This window comes from Colletes latitarsis, chromosome 5 (genome assembly GCF_051014445.1).
Source record: "Colletes latitarsis isolate SP2378_abdomen chromosome 5, iyColLati1, whole genome shotgun sequence".
In the NCBI taxonomy this organism is placed as follows: domain Eukaryota; kingdom Metazoa; phylum Arthropoda; class Insecta; order Hymenoptera; family Colletidae; genus Colletes; species Colletes latitarsis.
The window spans coordinates 24,618,179-24,643,111 of record NC_135138.1 but is presented as its reverse complement, the minus strand read 5'-3'; the positions used below and the strand labels follow the sequence as shown (position 1 = coordinate 24,643,111).

General features: G+C 32.6%; 3 protein-coding genes across 9 annotated transcripts; 2 read left to right on the top strand and 1 right to left on the bottom strand.

Moving 5' to 3' along the window:
• The first annotated feature begins 291 nt into the window (after positions 1-291).
• On the top strand, positions 292-9,357 carry LOC143342154 (trypsin-1-like). 3 transcript variants are annotated; one of them, XM_076765737.1, is made up of 7 exons: positions 292-432; positions 864-957; positions 1,298-1,460; positions 4,705-4,919; positions 6,191-6,393; positions 8,561-8,784; positions 8,859-9,357. In XM_076765737.1, exons 1-6 carry the CDS (start codon positions 370-372, stop codon positions 8,741-8,743), a joined length of 921 nt encoding a protein of 306 aa, XP_076621852.1. In that variant the 5' UTR covers positions 292-369; the 3' UTR covers positions 8,744-8,784; positions 8,859-9,357. The 3 variants fall into 3 exon arrangements, with proteins under 3 accessions (XP_076621852.1, XP_076621853.1, XP_076621851.1); XM_076765738.1 differs by having other exon boundaries at positions 4,717-4,919; positions 8,561-9,357; XM_076765736.1 differs by having other exon boundaries at positions 8,561-9,357.
• A 442-nt stretch (positions 9,358-9,799) lies between these two features.
• On the top strand, positions 9,800-20,499 carry LOC143342160 (vitamin K-dependent protein C). Its single transcript, XM_076765744.1, has 7 exons — positions 9,800-9,886; positions 10,930-10,999; positions 11,986-12,154; positions 13,907-14,112; positions 19,347-19,558; positions 19,820-19,877; positions 20,378-20,499. Exons 1-7 carry the CDS (start codon positions 9,800-9,802, stop codon positions 20,497-20,499), a joined length of 924 nt encoding a protein of 307 aa, XP_076621859.1.
• On the bottom strand, positions 19,308-24,859 carry LOC143342148 (uncharacterized). 5 transcript variants are annotated; one of them, XR_013079727.1, is made up of 6 exons: positions 23,280-24,857; positions 23,163-23,198; positions 22,914-23,071; positions 22,670-22,824; positions 20,043-20,112; positions 19,310-19,887 (listed from the first exon to the last, which is right to left on the bottom strand). XR_013079727.1 is itself a non-coding variant. In XM_076765724.1 (5 exons), exons 1-4 carry the CDS (start codon positions 24,433-24,435, stop codon positions 20,077-20,079), a joined length of 1,386 nt encoding a protein of 461 aa, XP_076621839.1. In that variant the 5' UTR covers positions 24,436-24,859; the 3' UTR covers positions 19,308-19,887; positions 20,043-20,076. The 5 variants fall into 5 exon arrangements, 3 of the variants coding, with proteins under 3 accessions (XP_076621839.1, XP_076621836.1, XP_076621837.1); XR_013079728.1 differs by having other exon boundaries at positions 19,311-19,887; positions 22,707-22,824; XM_076765724.1 differs by lacking the exon at positions 22,670-22,824 and having other exon boundaries at positions 19,308-19,887; positions 23,280-24,859.
• Positions 24,860-24,933: the final 74 nt, after the last annotated feature.

Genomic DNA, 24,933 nt, shown 5'->3' with positions numbered 1-24,933 from the left:
GAGCAATAAAAACGAAACCGCCGCGATGGATGCAAATCGTACAACCGCTACCATGGCCCTGATGACGGTCAATAACAGTCACCCGTAATTCGACCCTGAACGTGAACGTGAACTGGTCAGGTACTGTCCAGTCGCCGACCAGTCGGCTCTGCCGTCTTTCTCTTCTGGAATAGCAATTACCTCTTCGACCTGAGTCGCCCTCAGTCGCCGTGGGACACTGGCGATAGTAACTCCCGGCCAGGGACATGTCTGTAACTCGTTCCTGACAGTGCCCGCGCGGCGAATCCTTCATCGATATAATCGTTCCTTTGGGACGCGACACGCCAAAGTTCACACCGATTAAGCGGGAATCTAGTTCGATTGCGGAAAATGAGGTTCTCGTGGTGCTTTGGATTATCAGTTGCTATATTGCTGGCCTCAGACCCTTGTCAAGTAAGATTATAGATTATTCTAATAACGATACACGCCGTAGGTCGCTAATTAATCGACAGAATAGAATTCATCGTTGTCTTCTTTTCTTAATCGAACTACCGATGTGGCCTGTACACACTTATAATTTATAATTTACCTATACACAATAATTTATTGCAATTTGGATTTTTGTTATCTTTGAAAATGATAGTTTCGGTGCATAGTGTGCGCACCAATTGTTTTGTACGGTGTGCAAGCCCAAAGTAAAAATGAATATCATCTGTTGATAGATGTGAATTGTCTGTGAGTAGTAGAAAATGGTTTAAATAATAAATTAGATTCAGGTGATTTTAAACGAGCACAGTGAAACGCTATTTAAATTAGTTTAAACGGAATGAACTGTGTATTGCGCGAAATGTTTTAACTTGAGCAATCATATTGCAAACTCTCAGGCAGGAAAGTTCGGTGAAAAGGTGAAAAACTTTTTTGGGATCTTTGGTAACAAACCACCGTCCGCTGTAGAAGCGCCTGGACCATGTTATTGCAGTAAGTACAATAGTTTTGTCAACAACAGTTTCAAAGTAACCTACTATTAGAGGTCTTCAACCAGAACAATGCCATTGATCTTTTGCTTATTTTTATGGAAATTATTATTCTGCTTTCAATTTTACACATATTTCCTTCTGTAAAATTAGTGTTGATATTGCTGAGAAATAATTGAAAAATGCCTTTAAAATATTCGACACGCCTACTTTAACAATATCAAAATTACTAGCTTCTCAATGAAATAATTTTATTTAACGATTGCTATTGGTACTTGATAATATATATTCTCATCAAGAGAGCTTAGCTGTTAATACAATCGGTCGTTCAAATAATTAATTAGGCTGCGGTCTGCGAAACGAGGAGAGTCGAATAGTTGGTGGCCAAACGACTTACGTAAACGAATTCCCATGGATGGCGAGGCTTTCGTACCTGAATAAATTTTACTGCGGTGGTACCTTGATAAACGATCGATATGTCCTCACCGCGGCTCATTGCGTCAAAGGGTAAGCATCATCTCGCAAAACCTAACTATTCATTTTTAGAATATTTTGATAACCCTCTCTCCCCTTCTCTGAAGTTCTAAATTTCATTGTGAATGAACGTACGAAGATAAATAGCCTATCCTGTTCCCTGATATATTCAAAACAAATAGAACGAAATTATAGAGGGTGTCCCGTTTAAGTTGAGATTGTAAAAAGACTGGAAAACATGTGATTTAAAAAAAAGAAACTGACACATGTCCTTTAGTGTTTCGAGTCATCTTGTCTTTTTTTATCATAAACCCGTATTTTTTATTTCGTAATCATATTCCACGTAAAAAAATGCACAACTTTTGTTTGAAACACTTTTTTGTAAATATCCTATCGTGTTCCCTAATATATTCGAAACAAATAGTTTAATTAGAATTAGTGCAGTAGATTAGTCCAGAAAGAACGAAATTATACAGGGTGTCCCGTTTAAGTTGAGATTGTAAAAAAACTGGAAAACGTGTGATTTAAAAAAAAGAAACTGACGCATGCACTTTAGTGTTTCGAGTAATCTTGTCTTTTTTTATCATAAACCCGTATTTTTTATTTCGTAATCATATTCTACGTAAAAACATACACAACATTTGTTTGAAATACTGTTTTGTAAGTTCAATATTTCTTAAGATATTTAGCTGATTTTTAATGTTCATGTTAAGGATCATTTTATTTTTCTATTAAAATGACAACGTTACTTTCTTGTAGAAAATTTTGTATTTCATTTAAAAACACCATAATAAAAGCTTGAAATTTGTATCCTCAACTTCTGGACACTTATTAATTCGTTTAATAAAAGTTTCATGAATAGATAATAAAGTTCTTCTTGTACGGCGAAGCATACAAATTAATAGTTCTTCAATATTTCGTCTTGTTTCGCCATAAAGAAGAATTATTTCAATATTTTCTGCAACTGTTAAGTATTCCATTGCACTCGCTACGTAAACTGAACTGACGATACAGTATCTCTAGACTTTGACTAAGAATTCAGTCACAAACTTGTCCTGTTTTGATAGTACAATATGAGATACGTTTGTAAACACAATCATAATAGCTATGTTTATCTCTATTATACTTGACAGAGAGAAATATCAAAACATTCTGAATCTTAAGCTACGAATAATACTTGAAGAAGCCTACCATAGGTGGTATCAGCATTTTTAAAAGATGTTTCACTACGTATCATAAAAAATATTGAACTTACAAAAAATTGTGCATTTTTTTACGTACAATATGATTCCGAAATTAAAAAAAAAAGACAAGATGATCTTGAAATAACCTTTAAATCGCCCACGCATTAAAAAAACTAGTAGTGCCATTTGATTCCTCACTCGAAACACTAAAGGACACGTGTAAGTTTGTTTTTTTTAAATCATGTGTCTTCGAGATTTTTTACAATCTCAACTTAAGTGGGACACAATTAAGTTACAATTTTATTTACAGTGGATGTAAAAAGTAATCGTACAGTGACTAATTACGACTAAAATGCTGAATAATAATGTTTATTAAACAATATTCTTCAAACAAACATGTTACATGTATACTCCAAAGTCTGTAGAACAGCAATATCAAATAAACAAAAAAAATATTTATATTGTTCATATAAATATAAAAAAAAATGAACAAAATGACAGAAATGAACGCGTAATAAGTATTCGTACAGTTACAGTTTATTAGATCTAAGATTCGAATTTCTTGTGTAAATACAACGTAATTAGTTTCAAATATCGCTTACCTATGCTAGTCGGCTTAGAAACATTAGCTGAAATTGTAGCGCAAACATACAGAACAGTATTTATCATTACTGTAGTAACATGGGTCGAAAATGTAAGGAAACTACCGTAGAAGAGCGAAAGATATTATTAATTTACATAACTAAAACAAAAATTTATCCGAAATATCGCGTATTGTAAAAAGGCCAAGATCTACGATATAAGAAATAATTGATAGATACAGATTATAAAAAACATTGCAAAATCGTGTGAGAAGTGGACGGTCGCGAAAAATTTCTGAACGCAGTGATTGTTCTATTATTCGATTCATTAAAAACAATCCGAAAATGAATGCAACAAAGATCGCTGAAGAGCTTAAAAAATCATTTAAACATCACTGTATCTTCTTTAAATAGTATTGTATATCAATTCTTGCAAAGTCAAGAACAGCTCGAAGAAATGAAGAAGAAGTGAAAAAAAAGTGAAGAAGAATAGGAAGTAGAGATTGGAGTTTGCACAAAGTTACATAAAAACACCGATGGAGTTTTGGAAGAGGGTCATCTTCACGAATGAGAGGAAATTTAATATTTTTGGCTCCGATGGACACTTCACAATGTGGACAAAAAATGAAGAGTATAAACCCTAGAATTTGTAGCCGACAATAAAATATGGTGGTGGTTCCATATGTGTTTGGGGCTGCATGAGTGCCGCAGGCGTAGGTGAATTGTATTTTATTGACGGAATAATGGATCACAAAATGTATATTAATATTTTAAAAACTCATCTTCATTCAAGTGTTGAAAAAATGGGAATTTTGTCTTCGTGCAAGATAATGATCCTAAGCATACTATTTACAATACAAGAATGTGGATTGTATATAATACGCCAGCACGTTTAAAAAACTCCCTCAATCACCAGATATTAATCCCACTGAGCATTTATGGGATTATCTGGAACGAGCAATTCGAAAACAATTTCATTTAAAACAGACTTAAAAAATGCTTTAATCAATGCATGGAATAATATTACTAATAAAATTACATTTAATTTAGTTAATTCAATACCTAGAAGGCTAGCCGCAATAATAAAATCAAAGGGAAATCCTACTAAATATTATAAATATTAATTTTTCAATTATTTGTTTTTATATTAATTTTTCAATACTTATTACGCGTTCATTTCTGTCATTTTGTTCATTTTTCTTGATATTTATATAAACAATATAAATATTTTGTTTATTTGATATTGTTATTCTACAGACTTTGGAGAATACATGTAACATGTTTATTTAAAAAATTCAGCATTTTAGTCACAATTAGTCACTGTACGAATACTTTTTACACCCACTATATACAGATTTTGCAACTGCAATAAGAAACATTCTGAAATGTTATGCACCACAAACAAGCCCCCGAAAGAGAACAACACAACTAGTAAACCATCACCTTCCAAACCTCCATTTAAATTGCTAATCATGATCCTGTTCTCGAGGCGAGCATGGTCAGCTTTTCTAGTCCCGTTTTCAGGTTCATGTGGTTCATGATCAAGGTCACCTTCGGCGAACACGACAGGTGCCTCGAAAGGGGATTTGAAACTAGATACGTGGTCAGAGTACTGATGGGCGACTTCAGCTTCCTCAATTTCGACAACGACATTGCCCTGCTGCGACTCAACGAAAGGGTGCCCCTAAGCGATACGATTAGGCCCATATGCCTGCCGTCCGTACGAGGTGAAATTTCTTTTTCTCCCTTCTGCAATAAATAACTCATACGAACAATAATACCGCGTAACGTCGTGAAGAAATATTCATCCTTTTTACGAATATTATATCGCCGCGGTGACCAAACTTTGATAGCGGCCATATATCGTTTATCAAAGACACTCGTAAACTTCGTTCTTTATTGAAAGGGCAGGGTAGCCCCTCATAACATACTATTCGCGATGTTAAAAGCTTGTCAAATGTAAAAAAATCGTTCCATTTCTAATGAAACGTGTAAAAATTAACATCTTGAAACGTAAATTAATTTTTTTACTAAATTTGTACTGCAGTAAGAGTCTAAAAGAACCACAGTTCGTCCATCATCGTTACATTGCATTATGCAAAATACTTATAATGGAGGCACAGAGTTACTTAAACAGTATATTTCGTATACCAATCAAACATTCATTTTATGATCCAGAAATAAAAAATAAAACGAGAATATTTTACGTGTTGGAAGTGGAATCGCGACCCACGCGCTAATATTCCACTGGAATCCCGTTTTTAATATTCCTTGAATCCTTTTATTGGCTTGCAGTTACGATCTCGCGTGACCTTGAAATTATGGCTTTTAAAAATGAAGGATCGCGGATAAAATGTTCTCCAATCGTAAATCGTCGTATTCCCCTATACGATGTCATGATAAATTGCAATCGTTTAGAATTTCATTACAAATTCTGGATACTTGTTTAAACAATTACAATTTCTATACCACGAAACTATACGTATTTGCATACTGGATGCTCCGACATCCAGGCGATATTGCGGCTATTCTGATTCGAAGCAAGAATTGTTCGTAATAACAATACCCAACGGAGCGATCGTATCAACAATTGCTGCAGCGATTCATCATGCATCGTTGCGCAATTCAGTCGATCGTCGCATTATTCATTGCCCGATTGATTGCACGACCGCGCACTTGCATAAATTAGTCGGCATACGGGTACCTTTCTCGACTGCAACCGCGCGATAATGACAGATTTTTTTGCGCAAAATCGAGGACTTCTACGTGCACGCGACGACTGCACCAGCAATTGTTACCGAATTGCATAATCCGTGTCACCTGTTACCGATATCTTCTCTATGAAAACCGTAAGTGGATCAGACGCGAAGCGTTGCTCGGGCTTTATCGGCTCGCGATGCTCGTTCGCATTCCAACGCGATATTCCACTCTTTTGTATTCCTTTTGTCTGTTTCTCGAGTATTCTCTGGATTGCATACGGGCCACGTTAATGATTCAGATAACCAGTACGTCGGGACGAAGGCGATAGCATCCGGCTGGGGCACCTTGCACGAGGATGGAAAGCCTTCGTGCCTCCTGCAGGAAGTCGAGGTACCGGTTATGAGCCTTCAGGATTGCCGCAATACCAACTACAGCCCTCGCATGATCTCCGATAACATGATGTGCGCTGGATACGCCGATGGCAAGAAGGACTCTTGTCAGGTAACGTATCAACGCTCTACCGTAGGGTGGACCTTAGTTATACTCGATGAAAAATTTTTTTCATGATTTTTTCGGGACACCCGATGGACTGAAAGCGTCGGTAACGCGGCAAAAATTCAAGATTGCATCGGATCTTTCTAAAACTTGGTAATTCAGGGTTTTTGAGGTTGCTGATATCGAATCTGAAATCATAAATTTCAAATTCAAAATGACGATATCAGTACGCAGTATACAGGCTGTTTGGCCACCTCTGGGAAAAATTTTAATGAGAGATTCTAGAGGCCAAAATAAGACGAAAATCAAGGATACTAATTTGTTGATTGAGGCTTCCTTAAAAAGTTATAGAAACATTTCCGGTCACACAGTATATTTTCAGTAAAGAATTTTTTTCTTGAAACTGGATAGGATTACGGGAGTATGTCTATTCACCAAAAATGATTATAATTGACCCTTGTAACCGAAAATAATTTTTCCAGAACGATTTGAAATTTTTTTTTCGCCGAAAAATTTAGACATCTACCCCCTGTCGATTTTTCTTAAAAATTACTTTTTCATTTTTAATCAATTTGTTTGACGCGGTACAGAAAAGTTGTCTAATACTTCTTTGTAGGTATCTATGAGCTCTACTGCAGAAAAAAGTTTCATTAAAATATATTCACAATTGTGGGAGTTATGGTTGTTTGAAAATTGGACCATTTTTATGGGGTTTTTCTCACTTTACGGAGTTAAACAGCAACTTTTCGAATATTTTTAAAATTTCTACATATTCTACTCCAAAATACGCGTTGTTTGCCTTTTTAAACATTAAAATCGTCCAATCCGTTCAGGAGTTATGACGTTTTAAAGATTTGCATGAAATTTTAGAGATCCATTTCTGACCTCACATTAGATTTTCGGTCAGGAATTTTTTTCTCGAAAGTGCGTAGGATTTCGGGGATATGTCTATTCACCAAAAATGATTGTAATTGACACCCGCAACCGAAAATAATTTTTTCAGAATGATTTGAAATTTTTTAATTTAATTTTTTAATAACTTTTTAACGAAGCCTCAATCAACAAATTGATATTCCTGATTTTCGTCTTATTTTGGCCTCTAGAATCTCTCATTAAAATTTTTCCCAGAGGTGGCCAAACACCCTGTATAGTGGCCTGCAAAGCGATTTATATCTTTTCTTTTTATGGTCAAAGATTCTTATGGCCTTTTTTTTAACATAAACTATGTCTCTACAACAGATTTCGATTAAATATATTTGTAATAACAGTTTCATCACTAGCTAAGGCATAAAATATGAAAAAATATAGTTGAAAATAATAAATCATTACCTATAATTCATCTGAATCTAATTCCACGTTGTTCAAATACTCAAATATCGGTAAATTGCTTCCATTTTCTTCATCATTTTCATTCTATCACTGTTAGCTGTTGAAGAAGTGGATGATGATGGTTGTGATTGCGGTTGACAGAATGACGGGGAACGTAACCAAGATAATACTTTAGTTGGAAGTTTGGCTTTTTATCATTTCTGTTGAAACTAGGTTTTTATAAACGGTGTGCAAGATATCTCGGAATCTAACCAACTGATTTCTATGAAATTTGGTACTTATCTTTAGTGTAACATTCATTAGCCATTGACGATCTAACATTTCCATTTTTATGAAGATAATGAAAATAGGAGCTATTTGTTCTTGATTTATCGAATTCATACCAAACATTTCTACGTTTGTTGTTTATATTTTTCGAAATTGTTAACAATTTAAAAAAATTCCATCATCAATGCCTAATGAACGTTACTCTAAAGATATGTGCCAAATTTTATAGAAGATACCAGTTGGTTAGATTCCAAGATATCTTGCACACCGTTTCTAAAAACCTAGTTTCAAGAAAAACGAGTTTAAAGTTCCAGAACGTCATTTTTTTTCTCTTTAATGTTGTTTTTTGTACCTCATAATGTACTAAAATAAACCACAAAAACTTATGTCAATCAAATATCTACTTTTCTTTTATTGTTCCTCCAAAGTATTACTAATTTTTAGACTCGTTAAACTGTCCTACCCCCTTAACATGCTTGTATTCTACGTACAATTGAATCGTTTTCGAATATTTCATAGTTTTGAGATAGAAAGGAGGATATAGCTGATAGAAACAATCTCCATATTTGTCTTTCAGGGAGACAGTGGAGGACCACTGATAGCTGAACGCGAAGACAAGAAATATGAGCTTATAGGCGTAGTGTCCTGGGGAAATGGATGTGCCCGACCAGGATATCCTGGTGTTTATACGAGAGTCACACGGTATATAGACTGGATCGTCTACCATTCGCGCGAGGGATGTTTCTGCGAAGAGGACTGAAACCGGTTGCTACGCGTGACGAGGGTTGAAGACACTGAAATGTCTGTACAATACTACTCGTTAATACCGAACGATATTTTTTTTTCAAAGACGAATATAGTTTGATATTTTATAGCGCTATTACTAACGATGGACGGTTTCGATTCGCTTCGAACACAAATCGGCATTAAAAGTTCCTGCAAACTTTAAAAACACTCGAATAATTGGATTTGGAAGTCCTGGAAATTTGAAAAATCTTGAAAATATAATAGAAGTTGTGATCGAAATATTTATATTGTTTGTGAGGCCATTGATGGATTCTATTGTTTCGAGGGAATTCGAGATTTCCAAGTCCTCTACATTCTTGAGTCTGATCAATCTTTCAAAATCTTGTTGACGTCTATAAGTATATTTAATTCGAAGTGATTTAAACCTTTGTGTTATTGAAAATTGAATGCTCATTGCAAGCTACTACGAATTGTGTATACATTTAAAATACTCAAGTTTCTTTTTTTTAAACAATAACATTCATGCAACAAAAATAAAACTTATGTTACGTGCCAAACTATGTAATTTGCTCAATACATAACTAAGATTTTGTAATACATCCCCGGAATACCTACAGATATATTCAATAAAATCTTTTGTAATATAAATCATATCACGAGTATTTCTAACTCTCATTTTATCTTAACAAAGATGCCTAACAATGAATATTACTATACGTTAAACATTTCGAAAGGTACTTATCTAAAAAATTTTCTATTATGTTGGCTTTAGCTAATTCAAAAAGTAAGTTCTATGAAGAGGAAGCGAAACGCTATTAAAGACCTTTGACTATTGAACCTTGAAAATACTTGTTCATGGCTCAATAAAGGAATCCATTCGATATGTTTTACTATCGAAAGTACGTAAATTATAGAAAATTTTAGTCGTTTGGAAATTCCTTCAACTTTATGGTATAAACAGACCAAGAAAAAGCCTTGAGGCCTCCGGGATGCGGGCAACGATAGTCCCGCTATACGAACCAGTTGTTTTACCGAGACCAGTACCGTTTCGACAGTCGACAGAAAAGCCATGAAGCTGCAGGATTTCGTCAAGTTCCTCGTTTGCGTTTTCGTGCTGTCCGCGAAACAGATTCGCTGCGAGGACCTCAACTCCTCTGTAAGCGTTCCTATTTTCAATTTAAGCTTTACTAAATTTTATCGCTGCCTACAAAATTCAGTTGGTGACTGAAACCGAAATTCAAATAATTTTATTAGAATCGTGCTATTTGTATTAGAATGACAACAATCTTATTCGCTATATTTGATACTCGAGATCAGGAAAAATAATAAATACTCCAACACAAATACTGCTTGGATTTTTTTCAAACTACAGTTTAATTGACGATTGAAACTGAAATTCAAGTAGTATCGAAAGAATCGTGCTATTTGCATTAGAATAACGATATTAAGGATATTTAAGATCAAAAAAAATAATACTCTAACACCGATAGTGCTTAGATTTTTTTCAAACTACATTTTAATTGATTGAAACTGAAATTCAAGTTGTATCGAAAGAATCGTGCTATTTGTATTAGAATAACGATATTGAAGATATTTAAGATCAGAAAAAATAATAAATACTCCAACACCGGTACTGCTTGGTTTTGTTTCAAACTAAGCGCTCCTATTTTCAATTTAAGTTTTACTAAATTTTATCGCTGCCTATAAAATTCAATTGGTGACTGAAACCGAAATTCAAATAATTTCATTAGAATCGTGCTATTTGTATTAGAATAACGCCAACCTTATTCTCTATATTTGATATTCGAGATCAGGAAAAATAATAAACACTCCAATACCAATATTGCTTGGATATTTTCAAACTACATTTTAATTGATTGAAACTGAAATTCAAGTTGTATCGAAAGAATCGTGCTATTTGTATTAGAATAACGATATTCAAGATATTCGAGATCAGCAGAAATAATAAATACTCCAATACCAATATTGCTTGGATTTTTTTCAAACTACATTTTAATTGATGATTGAAACTGAAATTCAAGTAGTATCGAAAGAATCGTGCTATTTGCATTAGAATAACGATATTAAGGATATTTAAGATCAGAAAAAATAATACTCTAACACCGATAGTGCTTAAATTTTTTTCAAACTACTATTTCTTAGGTCTTTTTGTATCGGTTTATCTAGAACACTGGGGAGAATGTAGGAAGAAGGACGCGTGGCATTTTAGACAGCTTATTCGGCAGGTTCAAAAGTTGCGGAAATTGCAGTAAGTAAAAATTAGTGGCAATTTTGCTTGCTTTTATTTAATTGTATGAAATAACAGAATGTTGTCTGCCGAAAGTAATCAAAACGTAAATACTCTAAAGATTCAATAAACACATAGCTATGCACGATTTGATTAATTTACTATAGTGATAAGTAGACTGCGGATTTTTATGCAAATTCATATTTTTATTAATAGAATTAATGCAATTGGAGCTTTGTAGAGGGTTGCCTCAACCCCTAAATATAAAAATTCGTATTTTATTTTAAGTATTTCTTATGTTTTTGCATATTAAGTACATTCTATAATTTTTTAAGATCCATAATGGCATGAACATCCGCAATATATTGATGAGGTTCAATGACTCTGTTATTCAGATCCTGTGAATTCACGCTGGACACTAGCTTGCAAACCATCGAAGTAAACTTCGAGACAAAAATTTCTTAGTAACTTATTTAAAATTTAAAAACATTCGTTTAACCTGACAAAATTGTATCCTCGATTACATTTTACCTTTGTAATTGCACTTTATAATACTACCACACAAAAAAATTTGTCTTTCAATATCTTCAAAAATACTTGGAGCACCCTATATATTAAAAGTCTCTACATTGAGAGTTCATATATTTAAATTATAAGCTCAATAATTATTATAATTTGGAATATAAAAAGTTAATTACTTTCAACGTTGCTCGTAACGAGCTAACGTGAGTCGTTCATTAGATTGTGGGAGGCCTTGTTTATAAAAAAATATTCATTTATTCCTACCAAGTGCAATATTAAATCTCTACTTAACCTAAATGGACAAAGAAAAAGAGTTAACCATTATCACAGTGGGATTTTAATAAATCCATAAATGCGTAAACATTCGCAGTCTCACGATAAGCGGTCAAAATTTTTGAAATGTTGAGATGGAACATGATCCTAAAAATATTGAAAAACACTACGACACATTCTTTATTTCGTTTTGTTCCTAAATCGTTTCATAGTGTGCGGACGGCCTAATCGATCTGGTGAAGGACGACTCCTAGGTGGAGAATATACGCAAGCACACGAATTTCCATGGCTGGCGAACATCCACGTAAGATCACAGTTACTCCTCAGTGGAGTTCTGATAAATGATCGCTACGTCTTAACCGCAGCTAGCCAACTGGTTAGGTTGGTACAATATCATTGTCTAAAATGTATAACAAATAAACGTTCCTCTTCGGTATAAAAAAAAAAGTTGACTTTCAACCCTTTCGACGCGACACAGTGTTCGTAAACGGCGATTTAGACGCGAAAAAGTCCAATTTTTGACCATCTCCAATCATGTTACTTTAGATGTCATTAAGTTTGTAAATCCTTGAGGAACTTAGATGTCATTAAGTTTGTAAACCCTTCGTTTGAAACATTACTTATCCCTAGAAATTGTTTAAATATGATTTCTTCTTATTTTTGCAGTTCACATTTCTCCTTCTACGAAATAATGATATTACAATGATTTCATTTTGTACTGTACGAATGTTGCACAAGAAGGTACACACTCTATTTTAGAATAAAATCGATTGATCAAAAATTTATTATAATTTTAAATATAGGTAATCAAAAAGAACCAATTTCAGTGTGCAGTTATCGTAAGTTTTTGGAATAGAGGTTATCAGATTGGTACGTATTGGTCGAAATTCCAATAGAGGCTTGTAGTTTATGTTCATTTCTTTGGTTTCTCTGAAAATCGGCTGCTACTTTTTGCTATTTTTTTAATAATATAACTTTAAAGTTAGCGAATCTTATTCTTATTGTTCCTATTTTTTATTTATTTTTTTCATTATTTACATACATTTATAATTAAAAATGTTATTGCGGCAGTGAAACTTTTATAATAAAATACATTTCTTTTTTTTCTTTAATTAAATAATTTAATTTTCATTTAACAGAAAATAATATAAAAATTATTAAGCAAAATTAATATTAACAAGTGTTAATAATCGTCCATAAACTTGTTTTCAAGGATTTATGCACTTTTAAGATGAAATATAATTTTTCGCATATAAATCGCCGTTTTCGAACACTGTGTATACACACACACACATCTTTTTGAAAAAATTGAAAAATTGAAAAATCGTTGAAGATAGAATGTGTAGGCGTGTTTTTGCATAATTAGATAAATAAATGAGATAACCAAGAGATTTTTTTTATTATACAGGTGATAATTTATTATTTGTAATGGAATCTGCTGCAAGAAGTATGTATTTCGATTATGCTTTATTCGATTAGTCCTTCTTTTGATTGTTTTCCCCTGTTTCTCTTTTCATTTTTGATACGCTAAATATAATAACAAGAAGAATTTATCTAACTTTGATTAAATTTTACTAAAACACTCCTCAAACCTCCTCACTAATTTTTACTCTATTATTTCATTATTATGTTATGTGAAAGATTCTACAAAAATTAGCTGCCAAGACCTGCCAAAAAAAGTGCTAAAAGTTTCCTTAACTCGACATCACTGTGCGTTCGCTATAATTTCTCAAGAATTTTCATTAAAATTGTGGAAGAACGTTTCTAATAAAATTTCATTAGAAATTGTGTGACGATAAATTGCAATAGTAAAACTTAGGAAAATACAGTTTCTTCAATAAAAAATTAAGGTCAGCTTAACTAACGAAGTTGTACTTTTTTCATCAATTAATGCATCTTTTTATTCTCTTTAAAAAACTATTAGTGGTCCTAAGTCGAAAATCAAATAGCTTAGAAGTTAAGAATTTTGTATAAAAATATACTCAACGCACTGTGCGACGCGACTTTCAATCTCAAGCATAATAAGATGTACGAAATTAATTATTCAAAGCTTAATGGTTTCTATAGGACTTGCGTCAAAGGAAAAATAAGAGTCGAAATATCCTAATAATTTAAACGCATCTTTTTTTACAGCGTAACAGCACCGGAGATAAAAGTGACCCTTGGAGAACACGATCGATGCAATTTAGATGTATCATCGGCAAGAGTTAGCGTAGAATCTCTAACTCTGTATCCAGAATACAATCCAGACTCACACGCTCACGACTTGGCACTGATAAAATTGAGCCAATCGATTAAATTCGAAAGGAGGATGTCACCTATTTGCCTACCCAATCCAGGTTAGTGGCAAAACGCAAGTAATGGAAGATTCTTTAACTGTTCACTTCCGGTACAAAACTACACACGAGGAAATTACGAATAATCATGAATACCTTACGTACAGTGGTGAAGAAAATTAAGTGGACAGGTAGAGAAAATAGGTATGAATTAAAAATCAAAGTACTATAACTAATATGCACTTAAGTTGTATATACAGGGTATTCGGCCACCCCTGGGAAAAATTATAGTGGAAGATTCTAGGGGCCAAAATAAAACGAAAATCAAGAATACCAATTTGTTGATGAAGGCTTCGTTAAACAGTTATTAACGTTTAAAGTTCCGTTCGTACTGAATTTTTTTCTTGAGAATGCGCAGAATTTCGAGGGTATGTCTATTGACCAAAAATGATTATAATTGACCCCTGCAAACGAAAATAATTTTTTTAGAACGATTTGAAATTTTTTAATTTTGTCGAAAAATTTCACACCTTCTCGAATTTTTTTCTAGAAAGTGGGTACGATTTCGAGGGTATGTCTATTAACTAAAAATGATTGTAATTGACCCCCGCAACCGAAAATAATTTTTTTAAAACGATTTGAAATTTTTTTTTTTTGCCAAAAAATTTAGGCACCTGGAGATTTTTCTTAAAAATTCGTTTTTGATTTTTAATAATTTTGTTTGACACCCTACTGAAAAGTTGTGTAATATTTTTTTGTAGGCACCCATGAGCTCTACTTCAGAAAAAAGTTTCATTGAAATATATTCACAATTGTAGGAGTTATGGCTGTTTGAAAATTGGACCATTTTTATGGGATTTTTCTCATTTTGCGGGGACAAGGACCAACTTTTCAAATATTTTTGCTATTTGTACATATTCTCCACCAAAATACGCGTAGTTTGCTTTTTTAAACATTAAAATCGTCCAATCCGTTCAGGAGTTATGACGTTTTAAAGATTTGCATGAAAATTCGGGCAGACATTTCTAACCAGAAATTATATTTTCGGTAAGGAATTTTTTTCTCGAAACTGAGTAGGATTTCGGGGTTATGTCTGTTGACCAAAAATGCTTGCAATTGACCCCTGCAACTAAAAATAATTTTTCCAAGACGATTCGAAAGTCTTTTTTTTCACCCAAAACTTTCAGCACTTACTCGAATTTTTTTTTCGAAAGTGGATTTTGGAAGTATGTGTATTCACCAAAAATGATTAAAATTGACCCCCGTAACCGAAAATAATTTTTCCAGAACGATTTGAAATTTTTGAATTTAATTGTTAATAACTTTTTAACGAAGCCTCCATCAACAAATTGGTATTCTTGATTTTCGTCTTATTTTGGCCTCTAGAATCCTCTATTAAAATTTTTCCCAGGGGTGGCCGAACACCCTGTATAATATATCTTTGTGATACATAGATTATTTAGCGAATAATAGAGCAATATACCTTTAAAATATACTTAACGAAAACATTGCTTGATTGTCGGGGAACAAAAATAAATGAGCACTCGTGCAAAATGTTATTACAACATGAAAAAAGTAAACAAGTGTGAAGTATACTTTTCACTCTCACGCAGTAGTCTCAAATGAACTATTTGATTGATGTGTAAGCTTTGTATAAAACAGATTATTTGTAAGGAAATAGCAGAATGTCAGTAAAAAAAGAATTTTCAAATCAAATTCGTAATTTGATTATAGCGAACTGTCGAAATAAATTAAGTTACTGTTTAGTAGCAAAAAAAGCACAGTTTTTCTAAAAGTGCAGTCGAAAAAATTTATACAAAATATTTAAGAGGCCGCGGATGTAAACGTTGTGACACCGCGAAAGATCGTCTTACTCGTAAATGTCGAGAAAATCCAAGAATCTCAGTACGAAATATTGTTGAAATGTTGAAATTAAGTGTGTCATTAAAAATAGTAGAACGAAGGTTGCATGAAACGGGGTTAAGATACTATAAATCCAAATATAAGTCGCACATCAACACTAAACCTACCGCGACCGGTCAAATGACCGTTTTTAAAATTTCATTTAGAATTTCTAACACACAATATTATCTTAGCGCCATTTAACTTCACGACTTTTCTTCTAGTACACGTACAATCAATTTTACAATATTCACTTCTATTCTTATTGTTTGTTTTCTGAGAAAAATATGTAGTCTGTCGTGCATACCACGACCGGTTGAATAATTTATATTTTTTTGTAAAAAACTGGACAAAAGGTACCAAATTCTGGTTAGCTTCCGATGTAAATAGAAAATATATGTTTAGCAAAGACGAAAGGAGAGAATCTACAGTTTCTACTGGCTTAAAACAGTCTAACAACGCTTATTAAAAATAGTTAAACTTTAGACGCGTACAGTTTCGAAACTACTCATGTTTTCTGCATAACTGAGGCATCGTTGACAGCAGTAAACCTTCCTCTATGAAATGGCTTTTGGTTTTTGTCGATCTGACTTTCCATTTTCGAGATATCGTAATTTACGTAAGAAGTAATTTTTTTAATTCGACTAAGATCTCGCTCGGCGCCCCAGAATTGTCGATCTGACTTTCCATTTTCGAGATATCGTAATTTACGTAAGAAGTAATTTTTTTAATTCGACTAAGATCTCGCTCGGCGCCCCAGAAAAGCCTATTAATGCGTATTAAAAATCATAAAACTTTAGACGTGTGCAATTCCGAAACTATTAGTGTTTTATTAATTATTGAGGCATTGTCAGAAGCGGTAAAGCCTCCTCTTTGAAATGGCTTTTGGTTTTTGTCGATCCGACTTTCCGTTTTCGAGATATCGTAATTTATGTAAAATGTAATTTTTTAAATTCTGCTGTCTCTCGCTATTAACGCGTATTAAAAATACTAAAAGTTTAGACGCGTGCAGTTCCGAAACTATTAGTGTTTTATTAATTATTGAGGCATTGTCAGAAGCGGCAAAGCCTCCCCTTTAAAATGGTTTTTGGTTTCTGTCGATCGGACTTTCCGTTTTGGAGATATCGTAATTTATGTAAAAGGTAATTTTTTTAATTCGACTATCTCTGTCTTCGTCTAACGAAGTCGGACCTCATTGTCGCACGTGTGTAGTGCTGACCTACCCCGCGTACGTGACTGCCGTGACCTAGTTTCGGACGTAGTATTTCCAAGAACTTACTACGCACTGTTCACTATTTACGCGCGCGCGAGATCAATGAACTCGCGAGCGCAACAACGAAACGTAAACAAACCCTATCTCCGAAACTAGCCACCGCATCGACTTGAAACTAAAATCGCTATATCTCTGGAACTAATAAAGCTATCGACAAGTTCGAACGCTCGTTTTAAAGGGCATTCCATCCCCTATCCGATGACTATATCACCTACTATAATTTTTGCTATCTTCTATGTTTATTTTGACATTTACTTTGACTCTACATACCTAAAGAAGTTTCGGCAATTCCTACTGATGGTACGACTAGTGTACGATAAAACTGGATCATAAATTGTTTATTTAATTGAAAATGAATTTAAATACAGGATGTTTACGTAATTATTAGCCAGCACTTTTTCTTAAATAGTTATTTTCTCTAGAACTAACTACAGTATCGACTTGGAACAAAATTCGTTTTCAAGGGCGTTTTATCTTCTATCCGATGAAAATTGACAAATTTTTTAACATAAAAGAGAAGGATATCTTACGAATAAATATCAAAACACAACTTTTTATACATATAATGCAAAAATTAGAAGTACGTTGCCTCGTAAAAGAGAAAAAGAAAGACTGGTCATTTGACCGGTCATGGTAAGAATAGGTATGCATGAAGTGCCGATAGGTTTAGTGTTAACGACATCAACACGAGGAAACATCTAGCTTTTGTTAAAAAATATATAAATATATCAACATCATTCTAGAGAAAAATAATATTGGCGTGATGAAAACAAATTTAAACTGCAGCAATTAAAAAAGAAGCATCATGTATAGAGGAAAAGAAACAAAGCATACAAAAAGCTGTTTTGTATCATTAAATTTGGTGGAAGATCATTAATGTTGTGGGGGTATTTTCGTGGAATAGAGTTGACAATTTGGTAGAGATTGACGAAATAATGAATGCAAACAAGTATATTGAAATAATAAACGAAAATTTAGAAGAGGCAGTTACGAAAATGGGACTCGAAAAAGAATTTATTTTGCAATAAGACAACGATCCGAGGCACACTACTAAAAGAAAAACAAAAAAATTTTTGAAGATTCCAATATTAAATTATTATAATTTTCTAATACAAATATGTGATTAGAAAAACGGCAAAACAGGAACAATTGCTTTAAATATTTACGATTGGTATTTGAAAATATTGATAAAAATTACATTGAAAATCTGATAAATAGTATCCCACGATGTTTAGAAGCAATTATTGCAGTAAAGGGTGGTCATACTACATATTGATTTTATATTTTTGTATATTTTATTAGCCGTCCACTTATTTTTGTCCTTCGGCAATTAACCAACATTTTCGTTAAATATACCTTATTTCAACACAAGTGTAAATATTAATTTCAGTTATACTTTAAATAATCTATGTACCATAAAGGTGTATAATATGTAAAATTTAAGTGAATAATAGTTATACTACTTTGGTCAAATTTAATTTATACTTATTTCCTTTATCTGGTATCAACCTTAGGTAGAGATAAAAATCGCTACCAAACCCGCTTTAAATTGGTGGTCCCGATTTACAATTAGTTACTTGAAAGCGAAAATTACTGTTGTTACTAATATTCTACACTTTCCCCGCATGATGACAAATAAAGTGTGTTAATCAAATTAACAAATTTCACCATTTACGGTGTACATTATACAGGGTGTTCGGCCACCCCTGAGATAAATTTTAATGGGAGATTCTAGGGGCCAAAATAAGACGAAAATCAAGAATACCGATTTGTTGCTCGAGACTTCGTTAAAAAGTTATTAACGTTTAAAGTTCCGTCGGCAATCTGCGAACAGCTGCGTACGCGTGATAGTGGTTCTCATTCACAAAACTGTAAGACTGTCGATACATCAGTAAGTAGAGTTTCTCATGCTGAATGAGTACCACTATCACGCGCACAGGCGTTCTACAAGCGGAACTTTAAACGTTAATAACTTTTTAACAAAGCCTCAATCAACAAATTGGTATTCTTGATTTTCGTCTTATTTTGCCCCCTAGAATCTCCCATTAAAATTTTTTTTTAAAGAATAGCTTGTCTAGAAGATCTTCTACTGAAAATTTATTATCAAAACTTAAATTTCGAGGTTCGACTTACCTTGGACAAGTAGGAACCTTAGCTGGATGGACAGTAAGTAAAACAGAAGACAGCCACAACAATCAAACCTGTCGACCGCGAAAATTAGGCCTTCCAATTTTGGGTTACAATGAATGCATAAGGTCCGGATTAAATCCCACGAATTTTCACAATGACTCCGGCTGCGCTGGTGTTTTGGGCGGGAGTTCCATCGTATGCGAGGTATATTATTTCATTATTTCTATAATATGAATCGTAGACAACTCGTTAGAAATATAATTATTTTTCTATTTCCCTTAGAATAAGATTTTACAAACACAACGTTTCCAAATTCTATAAACCCTTTCAAAGATTTTTGTACTGCGTTTAAATTATAGTTTTTTTTTAACCCAACAGATTAGGAATTCCTCCAGGTATAATTGTTTAGCGTGAATTATCCTGTATATTTCCAAATTTACGTTGACAATGCTTCGTATTTTTCAGAATGACGTAGGTTCTTCGGTACAATATCGTTCGTATGCAGGTGTTTATGATCTCGTTGGTATGTATATCTACAAAATAATTATAAAAAAATTAAATAGTTGCAAAAATGTATTATTCGATAGCTCAGTTTCATATGAATATGTAGCCTGAGCACATTTCTAAAAGATCTCTCACAGTGTATTGTAATTTAATTCATTTTTATGCTCTTAGTTACGATACGTACCATGTATTTGTTTTGCGACCCATTGAAATCATAATCATAAACGAGTGATCACATTACGTGTTTCCCGACTCTATAATTCGTTAAAAAATAAAGTTAATCGTTAAGTAATACATTTTTCAATGAATTTAATTTATTTTTAATCTACACAATAAAATTATTCTCTCGAATCTATGATTGAATCAAATAATCGTATTTAGTCGATCTACATGATATACTGATAATATCAATTATTCTCATAGATCTTATTTATTATCATAGATAATAGATTAGAATAACGTTTAAAATGAAACTTGATTGAGACTGTAATTCACAAAGCAATTTGCATTTTATAATAGGAATAATTTCGGATATAAACGAATGCGGCACCGTCCCTGCAGTTTCGATTTTCACGAGAGTGGGTCCTCATTTGAACTGGCTGTTACAACAAACTAAAGATGCGTGCTACTGTACTAAATAGTAAATAATCGAATACACGAATTACTTACTATTCTGACAGATATTTAACTTCTTAATTTATCCAATTGGAATACATGAGTTCATACATGAGTACATCACTAATATCAGTTTAAATAATATAATACTTGAATTTATTTCGAAACAAACAATCAACAATTTGAACATCATTTGCAAATAAAATATGAGTTCATAAAATGTTTTTTTCGTATAAAGATAATCGTTTACATCTATGAAACACTTACTCATTATTCTTTTGCATAAACTGATCTAATCAGTTAAGTTTATATCCATAATTTTTAAACGCCTGGTATAAGCTGATATTTATATATTATTAGTACCGAATATCTTGAATTTTTAAATCGTTAATCATATTCCATTAAATGTAATTCAGTAAAAGAAGAATGAATGAACAAGTTTTGTACAATTTAATGAATTCACTTATCGTACATAAAAATTATATTACGAATAAAAATGACGCGTGATCGTTTTATTGTATGAAATTTATTCAATATTTATTACCAGAAGGTACAATATTTTTATGGCATAACCGCGTAGAAGTGGACGACATTTCATCTGTTAAATTTTATTTGGTAGTTTCTCACGAACGTACAATAAGTAATTTAAACCAAAATTTTGATGTTAAGTGATTAATATGTACAAGTACCAATATTCTTTGTGCACTGAAATTACTTAAATCTAGTATACGTAAAAAGGTATATTGTTTAATTATTTTCAACATTAACATCGATGTATTCGAGCGAAGTAATATAATAAATAATCAAATGCAACATTTCTGTGTGCACTATGTCAAAAATAAAAAATTCTAACTACTACATATATGCTAATACTGTAACTTGACTTAAGGAACTGCCTGTGACAATGTATGATGTAATTGTTGCATTACCCATTTTATACTGCTATATTTTTTTATAGAAAAATTAGAAAATGGAAATAACACGAAAACGTGTTCTATATTTATTCGGTGAAAAGCTACGTACGGCATGAATAACGCTTTATTTATCAATATTTATTTATCATGGATCTTCCTATAATAATTTAATTGAGAATTGAAGTAATAAACGTCACTGAACACAAATAAGAATTCCAAAATGTGAGGAAAATTTTAGAATCCAATACATACATATAAAATATAAAAGTGTTAATAAAATAGATCCTACTTTTAAACCAACAAAAAATTAAATAATTATAAAAAAATATTTCGGACTTTTTAATTCAGAAATATGAACGAGTACAAACTTATATATGTACAACTGTTTATGAAAAATAATGATTGAGTAAGTACATATTAATTTTGCCCATATAATAAAATAATAAATAAAACGTATGTTAGTCTGTTTCTTGACTATAATTAAATTTTAACACGTTCATTACGGTACCTTTTTTCTCAACTTTCACATTTCTCGACATAGATCAGGTACAGCTCGTTCTAAATTTTCATAACTACCGGTATGAAAGGTCCTATTATCGTGCAACGAAGATCCAATAAAGTACGATACGCATGGAACAATCTACAATACGGGGCATACAAATATGTTCCGTACCGCAACGAACGTATTAATACTGTAGCAAACAAACCTATCTTCAGCACAAACAAAAGAATATAAATTATTTTATGCCATCTTTAATAAGAACATGCTGTACTGTATATTGATGAATAATGAACTAAAATGAAAAATTGCTATTGTTAATATCAAAAATTCGTTTTGAAATGATAACATCATTAGGGTGTGCGGGTTGCCCAAAATTCGGGTTCATGCTATTACGAAATCAATGAATCGGGGCAGAACCCGATACATCTCAGGCTGAATTGGACCAAATCGTCCAAAAATAGTTTGGCTGCTCGAGATTTATCGAACTCTGTCTAGATCCGTCACACTTTTGACGGTTCGAATACGAGTTTCGAGCTATCCGCACACCTCCCCCACCAAACACAAATTAAGAAATAGTAAAATATTTTACTATTTTAAACTAATATCAAGTATTATATTATTTGCTGATGATCGATTCTAATACGGTAACGATTAATGGAACACTAACAAATGATTAGCTTGTTAAAAATAAAATCATATTATGTTGGAAATATACTTGAATACAAAATGTTACACGTGGAGTGCTATTATACCGTTGTTTTAAAGTATCTGATACATTACATGCATTAATATATGACATGGGTAAAATTTGTATTACACTGTGATGTAACCGCTTCTTCTAGTGTATAATCTAGTTTACGATAATTAACTGTGCTTGGACGCCGTCTATCACGGCTATTTCGTGATCTTCGTCCTTCTAATACAATAGCTAATATCTGAAATATGAGGTTATTATCAATACTTCTAAATAATCTTACCTCTACAAAATCATACAGATAAGACAATGTATAAAATATTTGCTCACCTTTTGTTTATTATGATAGCCAATATATGCAGCTATGGAAATCAGAGTAATCACGGTAAAGTAAGTAAAAATATGGGATTCTTCATCAGGCCTTATAATATGATGTGATATTGTATCTTTTTGTTCAAAAGGTTCAGCTACGTGTTGATTTTGATCACCTATTACAATGAAATATGTTACACCAAAAGATACAAAATGAACCATTGTAAAAGTAAATGTTTTAATCCAAAGTAATACACAGTCCCTTACCTGGTTCATTAGACTGATCAAGGCTATCAGCTACATCTGTTAACAAAGTATTTTAGCTTAAATGCATTGTACACTATATGTAAAACTAAAGAATCCAAAACATTTATGAACTGTTACCAAAAGGTAATTTACCATTATCCACATGATTCCACTCTTCTTCATCCTGTATCTTTCCTAATGGTTTGTCATCGTCGTTAACATCTTTTGTGCTTCCTTCATGTTCATTATTACTTGTACCAAGATTCTTTGGTGCTTCAAAATCCTCAGGAGTATTAACTGTTTGCATGTCTGGCACCTTTTCCTTATGGTACAATTCAGGGGAAACGGATTTACCTTTGGTCTTCTGATCCTTGATATCCATACTGTCAATCTTTGATATCGAAGAAGTATTTTTAACATTTGATATTGATGTTGATTTTAGTTTTGATAATGATGATGATGCTGCCACCTCTTGCAATGTAGATAAATTTTCAGACTTATTTTGTGAGTTTACCGTATCTAGTGAATTTAACACGTTTTGTGAGTTATTATGATTATCATTATTTGAAGGAACAGTTTTAACCATTTCACTATTATTGTTTATCTTGCTTATTTTTGCTATATCTATGTTAACTGTAGAAACCTCCTTTGATTTCTGTTTTTTTGCTTCGCTGTGTGTATCTTTTGATACATCATCGTGCGGAGACATCTTTTTAACAGTGTTTAATGTCTTTGCATTATCGTTAATGCTTTTACTCCAAGCTACTATTGTACAGAGTGGATTAAAATGTCCATCTGCATCGAAACAAACAGCGAAACATACATGAAGTCTATTGAATTCCAAAAGTTTAGATAACAATGGCTTTAATTTCTCATATGAAATAGTTAAGCCGTTAAGATTATTACAAAATTTAATTTCATCATTATCTTCTTGTCCAGGAATGAATTTTTGAAGAATGGAATCAAACATACTCGAATTATACGATGATATTTCTATCTGATTAGAATGACAGACTTTGTACCATGTGTCATAAAATGTAAGACACAACAAAGTATTTGTAGATATATTATTTGGTGCCACATTTTCTTCAGGATATTTTACATCGAAGCAGCTTTTTAAAATACTGCTCTCATTCAAAAATAGTGGCATTTTTTGTAGATCTGAATCAGTTCTCATAACATCTATAATACTTTGCCGCACTGATTCACTTGACCCTCTGGACACTTTCGCGAAATAAAGAAGAAAAACGAAAGTGGCGAGCCTGGAGAATGAATGCGCTGTATACTTTTCCATTATTTTTCTATTTACGAAACAAACGTCCTCTTCAAAGCAACGATAAGGTGTCAAGATAATATTTTTATCGATTTTTAAACATTATGCTTTGTTTTATAAACCACCAATTACCATTCTTTTCTCAAACAATGTCAATCTACACCACTTTTAATTATTTGCAGTGTTCTTACTGTAAACGTGAAAATACCAATCTTTTTATACGGTTTGCGATCGTAATTGACATAACCTTTTACACCTAACAGATCTACTGACAGAATTTTACACATACGCCATCTTCCTTGTTCGTACAATACTCTTTACGTCAACAATTTATCGTCAATTGTTACATAAAAATTATAATCTTACAAACTAAATTCAAACGATTAAAATTATTTTACAAAAACCAATGCTATACAAGAGAATGATCGGAAAATCACTTATTTCTAAAGTAATCGCATATATCTATTTATGTCTTATTTTTAGTGGAAACCAGATAGGTCTATTCTATCCTTAGTCTAT